Genomic DNA, 12685 nt, shown 5'->3' with positions numbered 1-12685 from the left:
GAGTTATTTTCAAAATATGTAAGCAATTTGGATAAATATTTCCATCGAACAAAAAACATTGTCTTTGGAGTCAAGGGGTCTGGATTCCGATCCTGCCTCTGAAGCTTATGATCTCTGTGGTCTTGGGCCTGAGATTCCTCATCTATACAATGATATGGCTGGACTAAATAGCCTTTGAAGACTTCCTTTCCAGCTTAAGATCTATAATCCTATGAATATGAGAAACTGAAACCTAGAGGTCATTTCACCCAGGATGTTGAGAAAAAAAGCCAATGGAATCTCTAGGGCTGACAGGGCCATTCCCTGTAAACAAAGACAGGAATAGAAGGAAGGAGAAAGGGGGAGGAAAAGAGGGACAGATTACTGAATGTCTCCTGGAGCTACATGGTCTACTTCTATTCCTGTTCAGACCTGACTGATCCTTCACTTTGTCCACCCCATGCCTCAGATGTTTAAATCGTCATTGAATAACATTGGAGTAGGGCATCACAGACAAAAGAAAAACTAGAGGGACAAGAGGGGGAGAGTTTGAACTAGGTTCCTCATCCTGCTCCATTTGAAAGAGGAATTTGGAATGGTGTTCCCAATACCACTCTCTCTTTGATGACCTCCAGAATGAGGAATATCCACTTCTGTTTCCTGCTGAAGAACATTAATAAGTGATCTAGATTACTTCTATGCCTTGCTTATGCCATCATTTTTCTTTCTGGGGTGGCTAATGCCATCCTGAGATGATAAGAAGGCTAGAAGGGAAAAGGTGGGGAAGAGATAAGAGAGACAGCCATAGTGTCACTACCATGGAAAGATATTTGATTGAAATATAAAAGACCCTGGGTTCTATTCTAACTAAAAGTCTCTTCCTCTAGCTAGCTATGTGATTGTCAGAAAGGGACGTCCCTTCTCTGGGTCTATTTTCTCATCTGCAAAATGAAGGCTGGGTTAAATTTCCATGGTCCCTTTGAGCTCTAATAGTGGATAGATTCTATAAGAATGAGACCTGCATAGGAGTGATTGAACAGTATCCTACCAACTCTTTCCTTAAGCTCCAATTATAAGCAGTAGCTTTGAAAATTGCATGTGACTCTCACTTTCCATAGAAATAAAAGTTATTTTTTATTGACATTTACAAAAAAAACAAGGTCAGTACAAAGTAGTCTAAAAATTACAGCCCCTCCCTTTCCCCCATGAAAATCCAACCAAGAAAGGTTATTAATGCAGTTGAGTCTGAGGTAAGATCACAGGGAGGATATAAGCAGAAGGATCTTGGGAAGGTGAGGTGATCACAGATAAACCCCACTACACTGTCCCCTTCATAAGCCCATCTTGACAGCATTTCAGCTCCAGTCACCAGGCAAAGGGGTTGACTCTAGAGTAATATATGAGGTCTAAACCCTCCCTGAGCCCAGGCTCACTTCCTAAGGCTTTCTACCCCTAGAGCCAGTTTTCTGAATGAATGTTGATGAGACCTATTGAAAACAGGCTTTCCCCACAATAACAGGGAGGCACAGAAGTATCTTAGGACAACAGCTAGAAGGCAAGCCTTGGAGTCAGAACAACATGGATTGAAGTCCTGCTTCTGATACATATCAACTGTGTGACTCTGGATAGGTCACTTAACCTCTCAGTGGCCCCAGTCAGCTCTCTAAAATGATAAGTTTTATTTGAATTGTCTATTTGCATCAGAGGAAGGAGTTTCCACAGTGGAAGGACCCTGTAACCAATAACATCACAGGTCCAGACCAAAAGGAGGAGATGAAAATTGGGAGAGGCGGAGGAGGCTACATGTCAGGAGTATGGTTGTCTTTAAAGCATTCCAACCCCCCAGCACAGGCAATCACCCTTTAGCTGCTAGTAGAAAGGGCAAACCAGCGGATAGCTCAGTCAAGATAAGGGTGGTCAATTATACCAGGGAGCCTGCCTGGCTCTGGGCAGGCACCATGACTGGCACAGCACCCATCCGACTGAGAGCAGAAGAAGATACCCCTCCAAGGGTAGATGATGCTGTGGGAGGGTGAGTCCTGTTTGTCCTGGGTAGCCCTGGGGAAGGCAGGGCCTGACTAGAGAGACTAGGTGTAGGGGTCAGTGTGCCAGGTCGGGTAGATCCATGGGATGGTCTGAGGGCACGGGCTGAGGTCACAGAAGAAAGGGTCCCATTCTTGGAGATGGTGTCTGAACTCTTAGGCCAGGGCAGTGTCCGGGGGGCAACAGCATCCTCCCTAAGTTTGAAAGGAGGCATAATGACAGGTCAGAAAGGTCAGAGACTCTGGGGACTGGTTCTTACTTCTGCTACTTCCCCCATCACTTGATCCTTGTACTCCAACCTCTTTAAACCTTTCCCAAAAGGAATTCACACCTCTGGCTGTAAGATGAAAATGGGATCACAGACATTGACTCTACTCCTCTTCTTCCAGAGTTGGCTAGATTTCCAGGTTCCATTGGAAATGAAAGAGATCAAAGGTTTGTACAAGAGCCAGAGACACTTACGTGATGTCATTGGCTGGTTCCTCTTGCATTTTTTCTCGGTGACAGTACAGGAGGACCAATACAGCTAACGCCACCAGCACCACCAGGGTGACCACCACAGCTCCAGCTATCACTGCTGCCTTTGGCCCTAGAAAAATCTAGGAGTCAGAGCTGGATATCCACTTAACACCTCTCCATAAAATTGGCCTTTCCCAAAACATCCTCCTCGTTCACCACCACCCCAGCATATATTCTGCCCTAATAGGAAGAAGAGGGGAAGAAGGAGTTGATTAGGATGTGTGCAGTCAATGACTGGATTAGCATTTCAGTATTTTGGATGAGAGTAAAGGCTTCAATTACTTATCCCAGCATCATGTGCTTTGACCTTCTCCTCTATGCTTCCCCCTTTCCCTACTGTTACCCAACATTGACCACCCTTTTTGTAGCCACCACATTATCCCTACTGACCTGAAGTTACCTCTAGGGTCACATTGCATTGGGCACTGCCCACCTTGTTGCTGGCTTTACAGACATAGACTCCGGACATTGAGGCTGAGAGGTTGGTGAGGAATAGAGACCCACGGGTGCTATCTGCAGGCATAATCCAAGTGGTTAGCCCATAAATACCTCTTCCCAATGAACTGTCCCTTTCCTTTGGATTCAACTCTTAATAACGTTCTGTCAAGTCTATTCATTTCCCATCAGAGTACTAGGGAATGTAGCACCTAGAACCGCCTAGGTTCTGCTTCCAATTTTTATACTTTCAGGACTCTACCTGTTATGTCTCACTTTTCTCAGATTCATTACTAACTTCCCATCTGTCATCTCATCACCATGGACATGTACACCCACAATACTGGTTCAGGGGAGGGAGACTAAAGGAGATACACTGTCCTCTCAATTTACCTTACACCTTTATCAATTTACTCCCAGAATATCCCTGTCATTCCCCTCATCTCCTCAGCTCCTCTCTTTTTCTCCCCGCCCCCTTCAGGTCCTCTTGCCCTTCTTCCACAAATAACAAGCAAGTATTGTTCATGTGCTAGGCACCGGAGATATAAGGACAACATCTTGACCCTGAAGGTATTTATAATCTAGTGTGGGCTGTAAGACATGTACATAAATATATAAAGTATACATTAGAATGTGGTCAAACAAAATGGTGTAAGAACTTTTTAAAGGAAGAATCAGGAAAGGCTCAATGCCAATCTTTCTCACTCTGACAATGCCTAGCCTAATTCCCTTTCTTGCCCTCAGTCTATCTCAACATTCCCAGCACCCTAGCTCCCCAGTTCTCCCAAATTTTCTCACCTACAGCAGGTGAGAAGAAGAACTGGACCCGTGGGGGGAGCCGCTCCCACCTGTACAGGGCAGCTGGTTTGCTTCTTGGAGTCAGGCAGGTCAGGGTTACATTGGCCCCCATTCTTGGAACACCATGGAGATGACATGATGGGGCAGCTGGGGACACTGAGGAGATGAAGGAATCAGGTGACAGACTAAGACCACTTATGGTAGAAAAAGACTAGTGACTGTCCCACCTTCCCTAAGTCCATAGTTCTCTTATGCACTTTTGGGAGAGACCAAACTGTAAGGGTAACACAGGACAGGAGAGAAGTGAGGGTGGGATGAAATAGGATTGCATGTCAATAGTAATAATAGTTGAAATCTATATAGTACTTTACAGTGGGGGATCTCTCTCATGCACATTGGGGTAAAGGGAGGTGGACTCGAGAGGTTAGGAGTGCTATTCACTTACCCAGAACATCAAGTTCCAAGCTGTCGACATCTGACATACCGTCTCCTTGGTCCCGCACATTCACAGAGCATCTGTATTGCCCAGAATCCTGCTCTTGAAGCTGGACTAGCTTCAGGGATATGTTTCTGGAGGGCATAGCGTGTAGTAGGGATATACGGGGTTTGTTGACTAAAAACTTTCCATCAAGATAGGACAGCACCTAGAAAGGTAGAGAAAACACAAGGCCCCATTACTGGGCACTCAAGAGGCCCAACAAGCAAGCTGCCTTCAAATTAAACTTTTCATTCATTATGTTAAAATAATGCAAGAAACAATGAAAACAAATTCATTTGGGGGGACAGAATTTTTATATTGATTTATGTGCTACTGATAAGCACATTACATTTTGGTGCCCTGGACTAAGTGCTTAATTGCCCTGTCCCAATTACGACTGTCTGCTCTACCTCAAGTAGTTAGTATACTAATGACCCACCAAATCCTACTAGCTTAATCTTCTCCATTTGACAAATAACTTCTTTGTAAAATAAGGGGGTTGGACTAAACGGTCTTTAAGGTCCTTTATAACTCTAATAATGTGTGCATTGTGGTGTAAGTACCCACCCATCCCAGTGGTCTCATCAGTATCTCAGCTCCCCAACAAAGTGTCTCCTAAATTAATCCCTGCCCCCTCTCCTGGGATACTCTTCTTCTTCACCTGCACCATATCCTTCCCACTTTGTTCCAGGAACCATAGCACATAAAGGGAGGCCTCAGGTTTAGGAGAGGACATCCTCGTGTTCAGCGTGTACCATGCTGGGAGCACCACGTCAGCCCCTTCCACTGCTTCCACCCTGGGAGACCCCATGTGCAACTCCAGCTGGGCTCCTCGGGAAACAGACACTGTGGGAGGGAACAGAGGGACGTCACTGAGGAGCTGGGCAGAGACAAGGGGACAGGGGAAGTGGGAAAATATCATTTCTCCTTCTGCCCACCCTCCCTGCCCCATACATCGATAACCATAGATCTCTGCAGTGAAATGGGATGGCGCTCATGCTCACAAAAGTGAATGGGTTAAGATCTGAGAACCTCTCTCTACTGGCCGTGCATCAGTTGGGTCTAAGACAAGGTATTTCTTTTTTTTTTTTTTAAACTTATTGCTTAAAAAATGCCAGCCATCTTCTGAGCTTTCAGTGAGCTGTAATCTTTTTTTTCTAGTGGAGGGTCTTGCCACAATGTAGACGACTGCTGACTGATCAGGGAGGTGGTAGCTGATGGTTGAGGTGGCTGTGGCAATTTAAAAAGAGGTATTTCAAAGCCCGTTGGCGGAGAGAGAGGGAAAGAGAATTATTACACCTCGGTTCCCTCTTTCTTTCTCAGAGCAAAAATCAGCAGAAGTTACTTCCTGGCCCCTTATCGCTGGCTTCTCCTTTTATATTAGCACTCCTCCTCCCTGCCCGTTCCCAGTCACTTGTAAAAATGGAGTAGTTGCCCTTGAGGCTTAAAAAAAAAAATCCGCACAGCTTCTTCCCATGCTGTCCTACTAAAGTGCTCAGAGTTAGCGCACTTGCTCCCCTACTGAAAAAACAGGTTGGTTACCCGCAAGCGGTAAGTTTGCGGCGAGTTTGACCAGTCACCATCACTTGGGTTGCAGCTGCTCTCCCCTCTCCTGGCTCAGTACTTAGAGAAGGGCCACGTGGGTGGGAGCGCTTCAGTTACTCATTAACTCCGAGGCTCTATCAGAAGCTCTTAAATGGGAAAGGAAAGGGTGACTCCAGTACCTGGGCCTGGCATCTGTTGGCTCTGAGCCTTCACTTTCCCAGTCATGGAGACTGGATCTTTCTCCCCTCAAAAGTGAAGACTTGAGAAGAGGATTTAGATCAAACCCTTCTCAGGCTGGAACTACCCCAAACAGCTTCAGAAATTCTCTGTCCTTTGAACAGGGGGGGGGGGGGGTGTCTGTTATGGGAACCTGAGACTGAGGAATGGAAGAGCTGAAGGAGACAATAGAAATAGCTCACATTTATACAGAAATTGTGCTTTGCTAAAAGCTGCATTTTATTTATGTTGTTTGAACCTTTGTACAATATAGCAGTTGCTATTATTAGCTTCTTTTAACAGATGAGGAAACTGAAGCTTGGAGACATTGACCTACCCAGTGTCTGAACCCAGAAATTAGAAAAACTCAGGTTCTTGATACCAAGTACGGAACTTTCATCCAAGTTGCCTTCCCAAACTGGGCTGTGTTGACATCACCTATATACAATTAAGCCTCGGGTTTTTGAATAGTGGAGGAAGGTAAGAGTAAGCAGGAACTACTTGGAGAGCTCTCTGAAAACTGCAGGTAGTATATAGCTTGTCATCCTTGGAATGTGTCATCCTCGGCTCTGGCCAAAAACTGAGTTCTAGATATTGAATCATTGAACTTTAGAGATAGAAGTCTTCTTAGAAGTAGTCTTCACCACCTTCCTTCTCCCATTCTATAGCTAAAAGGCATTATGGCAGAATGGATAGAGAACTGGCTTCAGGTTCCAAGACCCTCTTCAGATACCAAAGTAAAGAGAAGTCACTTAAAACCTCTGAGCCTCAGGCCGAGACTTAAACTAGCATTTATATATCTCTTTGAGGTTTTCAAAGTGCTTTACATGTTATTACTTTTAATCCTCACAACTACCCTGGGAAGGAGGTGTTAATATTATCCCCACTTAAAGATGAGGAAACTGAGCCAGAAAGAAGTTAAATGAATTTCCCAGAGTCACAAAACTAGCAAGTGATTAAGACAAGATCTGAATTCAGGTCTTCCTAACTCCAAGTCCAATACTATGCACAGCACTATTTATCTGTCTCTGTGGATAGTAATCATTTTCACACAGATGAAATCACGTCTCTGACTTAATGATAGTAGTTGACATTCATAGAGGGCTTTATGACTTTAAAAGAACTTTACATATAATATCCTATTTTATCCCGACAACTCTATGAGGTAGGTGCTGTTTTTCTTCCTATTTTTCAGATAAGAAAACTGAGGTTTAGAGAGGTCAAGTGACTTGCTGGACATCCAGTCCAGGCAGGTCAAACATTCTTTCCAAGTACAGAAATAAGTTCAGAGAGCTAGTAAATGGCAAAGCTGGAAGAAAGGTCAGGGTTTCAGAATGCCCCTCCCCCCAGTCTTTCTACAACCCCACAGCTACTTCTTGGCCTTGCTTTGTAATTTAAATTTCTTAATCCCTAGCCTATTTTGAGTTTAGTAAATCAACAAGCATTTATTAAGCACTTAAATTCCTCACCCACTGGGGTGGCTAGGTGGGGCAGTGGATAGAGCTCTGGCCTTGTAGTTAGTAGGACCTGAGTTCAAATTTGCCCTCAGACACTTGACACTTACTAGCTGTGTGACTCTGGGCAAGTCACTTAACCCCTTTGCCTAGCAAAAAAACAAAAACAAAAACAAAAATTCCTCACCCACACAGAATACAAAATCTAATGGATGAAACAAAATGCAAAGAAACTATGTACAAACCAGATGGATACAGTGTAAATGGCAGGTCATCTCAGAAGGAAGGCCCTAGCATTGCCAGGACAGAGAAAGGCCGCTAGCAGGAGTATGTGAGATTTTAGCAGTCTTGAAGCCAAGGAAGCTAGAAAGGAAGTGAGGAGGGAGAGAGTTCCAGGCATAGGGGTCAGTTAGTGAAAAGGCACAAAGTTTAGAGAAGGAGTATCACATTGGAGCGACAGTGAGAAGGCCAGAGTCAACAAAACTTGGAAGATAAAGAGGGCTTAGAACATAGCCACAAGCAACAGGCTTTGGGGTCTGAGATTACCATAACCACCCTCCAAAATTCACTGATTACTCCCTTGAGATTGGGAGGAAGTGACTATAATGCAGGATGCACCCTTCCCCCACCTGTTCCACGGGCTCCATTTGTTTGTAGGTCCCCTTCCTCACCCACCTCTTTTCTTTAGATTTTCAGTGTTCCCACCACCAACCCCCCTGTTTCCTGGCAATGTCTCCACAGGCTGGACAGGAAACAAAGGCCTTAGAGATAAATAGGGAGACAATGAAGGGGGGGACAAAACCGGAGACACCCCACCCCAAAATTATCCGGCCAAGTAGCTAAGCCTCCTCTCCCCCTCCTGGGCTGGTCCCTTTCACTTGTGTGCTTTTGGTATCTCTCCCTACTATCCTTTCTTTGTTATAAGGAGGTGAAAAGTAGAGGAAAGAGACCATACTTTTCCAGAATTATACCTACCTGGGAAGGGGTGGGAGCACAGGAGCTACGGCTGGGTAGAAAGTTTATCAAAAAACTTTCTCTGTACCCCTAATTCTTTGCTTGGGGGTACAGAGAAAACTGGAATTCCAAACTTCAGTACTTTAGGAGAGCCTTAATCTTCCTCCCTCCCAGAGGAAACTCTTAACTCTGGAACTGAGATAGCAGAATCACCACTGGCCTCCATTTTTTTGTGTATGTGTTGGGAGGGGAGGGGCAGGGCCCTCATTCCCCTGTCAACTCTTCCTACCCCTAGTCCCAAGAGAGCAACCCAATCACAAGAGCAATCCTGATGTACAATCCTTCTTCAGAGCTTGGATTCACAACTTCAAAGTTTTTAAAAGTGATGGGGTTTTAAGGGGTCTGGAGAGAATGAAAGTGTATGCACATTCTCCCTGGGTCTCTAAGAAGATAAGGCCCATCACTTGTTCATCCTTTTCATTCCACCTCCTGCCTCTAAGAATCTTTTCAAAAGAAAAAATAAAATTATTCAGATATCCTGTTTTTTCGTTTTTTTTCCCCTCCTGATTTCTCCATTCCAATGGCCCTGCTTTGGCCAGATATTAATTGGAATAGAGAGGTTGTTATCAGGGTAGAGGAAACAAGGCAAAGTAAAGACCCTACCAGGGCAGGGGAGCTCTTTTCTGGAAGGAAGAAGGCATGGGGGAGAAGGCAGCCCAGGCCCTAGCCTCCACCATCCCCTGGCTATTTTTAGTTTCCCTCCTTCTCTGGGAACCTCCCCCTGCTGGCTTCTCACGCCCCAAGGGCAGCAATACAGAGTCATGGAGAACAAAATGAACGGAGTGGAGCTGAGCCTGGACCAGAAAAGTTTAACACCATCTGCCAAGGGGCTTATTAACCAGCCCCTTGCCAGTTTGGGATGGGCAAACACCCTCAAGGTCGAGTAGGTATCATCTAGCTCAGGGACAGAAAATTGAGGATTGAGAAGGGATAGAAGTGGGACTGTGGAGTAAGTATGAGCCCAGTTCTGCTATCCAGCCACCCTCTCCTCACTCCTCTCTATCTAGGCCTGAAGCAGTTCTTCCTTTCTGTCTGGGTAGCCCAAAAGGAAATTGGGGGAGAAACAAAGGGAAATTGAGAGAGCCTGAGGATCCAGATGAGTAGCAACTACTCTTTCCTAAAGACTGGGAGGGGTCTTTTGCTTATATGGGTATATGAGTGAGGTGCTCTTTGAACCTCACCAACTCAACCTGAAAATCTAATGCTCCGACACTCAGAACCGGATCAAACTAGAATGGAATGGAGAAGAAGCTCCCTCATCCCAATACTTCTTGCCCTCAAAAGTTTCGGGAGTATCCGGCCTTTCAACCTCAGCCTTTTTTGTTTTTTGTTTTTTTGTTTGTTTTGTTTTGTTTTGTTTTGTTTTTATCCCTTGATTCTCGCTCAGAGAAGACCAGTGTGATGAGGGATAATAATGATGGGGAAACTGACCTGGACCCTAAACTTGCTCTGGCTCGCTCACACTCCAGTCCAGCCCAAGAGATTGCCATCTGCTCCACCTCTCCAAAAATAATCAGCACGGAGACGGAAAGAGGGTCAGGAGAAAAGGTACGTTGAATAACGGGTCTGGAAGCTTTCCATCCTCCTTCAGACGTAACTGAGAGAACGAGTTCTGTTACGCCACCCTCCCTAAGAACTAGATTGAGCAGTAAGGATCTTCAAGCATTTACCCTCAAGGAGTACCTCTCGTTTTCCAGTGCCCCCTCCTCCCCTCAAACCCGACGGCTTTATCCTTTTAGAGATCAGAATGAGGAACGTCTTAGGGAAGCAAGACAGCACTGCCCCACTATCCGCTATGGACCCCCCACACACACTTCCTGTGTCCCAAATAACCTCACTGCCACGCTCCCGAGGGTGCAACCCCTGGTTCTCCAGGCAGGAAGCAGCTTGGGACGGGGGAAATAGAGGAGGAGGAGGCCCAAGGAAGGGGACGCTAGGATGGTGGAGGTACTTTAGCATGAAACCCCAAAAGACATTTAATTCTCGAGTTGTTTTTTTTTGGGGGGGGTGTTTTCCTCCCAGCTCCTGATTTCTCCGACGGGATGGGTGAGGGCGCGGTTAAGCCCTTAAGCTCTTTATAGTTGGTTTCTCATCCTGGAGCTCAGAGCAGATCAGCTCAGCTCATCAGACTCATAACCGAAGATGGAGTGGAGGGGAGGGGAGGAATGGGGTTACTAACCCTTGAGAGTATCCAGAGCTACTACCTTTTCCCTTCCCTTCCCCTCCGCTCCCCCGCCCCTCCGACTGCTCCAACTGAACTCTTTCACTCTTCTGTCCAGGATAGTCAGTAGCCCCAATTCTCATGCCTCTGAAGGGCTAAAGGTACCTTTCCCTCTCCCTCTCTCATATGAGAATAGACTCAGAAGTTTCATCTCCTTCCCACATCAGCGTCCAAAGTATACGAAGCCTTCCTTTCCCCACCAGTGTCCACTGAAACCACACTTTTCCCTCTAAGCCAGGGGCTCCCCCAGGGTCGAACTCACCGAAGGTGGTCATCCCCAGGAGAAAAAGCTGAAGCTGGAGGAACCATGGAGGGCCAGGCGGGGGGGCCATGGCACTCCCAATCCCCAAAGCATTCAGGGGCTCCGAGTCCTAAGACAGGTGTTGCGTTTGCACTAGAGCGGGAGACAGAATACCACCCAAGGCTACAGACACTAAATGACACTGTGGGCGGCGGCTCGGACTCGGGTGCCTTGGACTTCGAAGAGTGAGGAGGGAGGGTGTTCAGGGGCGGGGCCTTCCAAGGGGCGGAGAGGTCACGGTTGGAGGGGTTCGAGTGGCTAGATCAGCCACAAAGTGGCGCTCCTTCATTCTTCAACAACTTGAAGCCCATGGCCTCTCAAACAGAGAGGGGGCAAGTGGGTGTTGACATCCTTGACACCAAGGAGGTGTTGCCCTGGGAAAGGGTCCTGAGTTGCTGAGATGTTTACTCCTGGTCCTCCTTCGCTAGTATTTAAGGAGTTAGTCTGAGTCTTTGAGAACGGGGGTTTGGGGAGGGGACGGCAGACTTAGAGCAAAGAAAGAGGCCAGAAAAGGGGAAAGGACTGAGAACAGGTCAATATGAGAACAGGTGAAAAATGAGAACCCAGGGCGGAAGCCGGTCTGGGTGCAACCTGGTCCCTAGGATTCCCCTGCTAACCCATAATGGTGGTAGTGGATGTCACGCAGAGTTGTTGCTCGAACCGCTTTCTATATATACATAAGTAGTGGAACAGGACCCTGAACTAAAAAATATGCCCCTCCCGCCTCCTTAAGCCGGACTTCCAGTAGGAGGTCTTTCTCAAGTAGGGTCAGCGGGCGTCACAAGCAGCTTCGGTCATCTTAGCACGGTCGGAGCAGCCGCAAAAGCCTAAAGCTGCAGTCAGCCTTGTGCACAGGTTATTCAGCACCGCCCCCTTCCTCGCCTCCAACAGTTTTCTGGGGGCAAGGGGCGGGGCTACCACTGGGAGAATAGGTCCGTACAGTTGCTGAACCTCAGCTTTCTTTCCCTGGCCAAAGAGGATCGCAAATCAAGAAATCTCTGACAGTCAGGACTACTCCAGGCTATGTTGTCCCCAGAGCAACACTCCCCACACGGGTAGGAGGGAAGGTACAGTGTACACTCTGGTTTGCTTTGTTCTTACCTAGGCGGAAAGGGGAGAAATCGAGAATGAGAATGCTAGCTAGACACAGGACCCAGTGCCCGCGGATCTCAAAGCATGAAATACGTCCTGAATGCTCCTCTGATTCTAGCTTGACCTAAGGCGGTTCAATAAGCTGAGAACGAAAACCAGGTGTTTTGGTCCTTTTGGACCCTCCCTCTGGAAGGGAGTGGCTTGTAGCCCTGGACGTAAAGTGTGGAATGCGGGAAAAGTACGCAGCCCCTCAATTATCCTCCCCTGCGGTGCACGGCTCAAGGCCTGATCTGATCCTTTAATGCTCAGGATTTCGTACTTTGGTTTGCTGAGAATTTAATTAAAATTCACAGAGAACAAAACACGCCAGGTCTACCAGGCCCAAGAACCTCTTTGGTAATGCTTAGGCCGACCGTAGCGCGCAAGACCTCGACCATCACTGCCCAAATGAAATATACTGACATCTGTTTCTTCTCTGGTCTAAGAGGGGAACTGGGGGAGAGGGGGTGGTGACTGGGATGCACTGTTTGCACTGCAAGACTGGGATGGAGATAAAGCCAGAAGTCACATTGGACAGAGAGATTAAGTAA

At 46.7% G+C, this 12685-nt stretch overlaps 1 protein-coding gene across 2 annotated transcripts; it reads right to left on the bottom strand.

Annotated features, from left to right (window-relative positions):
- Positions 1-1088: 1088 nt before the first annotated feature.
- ESAM (endothelial cell adhesion molecule) lies at positions 1089-11179 on the bottom strand. Of its 2 annotated transcripts, none has more exons than XM_027835248.1 (7): positions 10965-11179; positions 4914-5098; positions 4220-4418; positions 3775-3930; positions 2932-3054; positions 2485-2611; positions 1089-2216 (listed from the first exon to the last, which is right to left on the bottom strand). In XM_027835248.1, exons 1-7 carry the CDS (start codon positions 11032-11034, stop codon positions 1901-1903), a joined length of 1176 nt encoding a protein of 391 aa, XP_027691049.1. In that variant the 5' UTR covers positions 11035-11179; the 3' UTR covers positions 1089-1900. The 2 variants fall into 2 exon arrangements, with proteins under 2 accessions (XP_027691049.1, XP_027691050.1); XM_027835249.1 differs by lacking the exon at positions 10965-11179 and adding an exon at positions 9913-9933.
- Between the last annotated feature and the right edge of the window lie 1506 nt (positions 11180-12685).

The sequence above is a fragment of the Vombatus ursinus genome, unplaced genomic scaffold, assembly GCF_900497805.2.
Source record: "Vombatus ursinus unplaced genomic scaffold, bare-nosed wombat genome assembly UNPS02014813.1, whole genome shotgun sequence".
Classification (NCBI taxonomy): domain Eukaryota; kingdom Metazoa; phylum Chordata; class Mammalia; order Diprotodontia; family Vombatidae; genus Vombatus; species Vombatus ursinus.
Note: the sequence above shows the minus strand (reverse complement) of the source record. Positions and strands in the feature narration are given on the sequence as shown.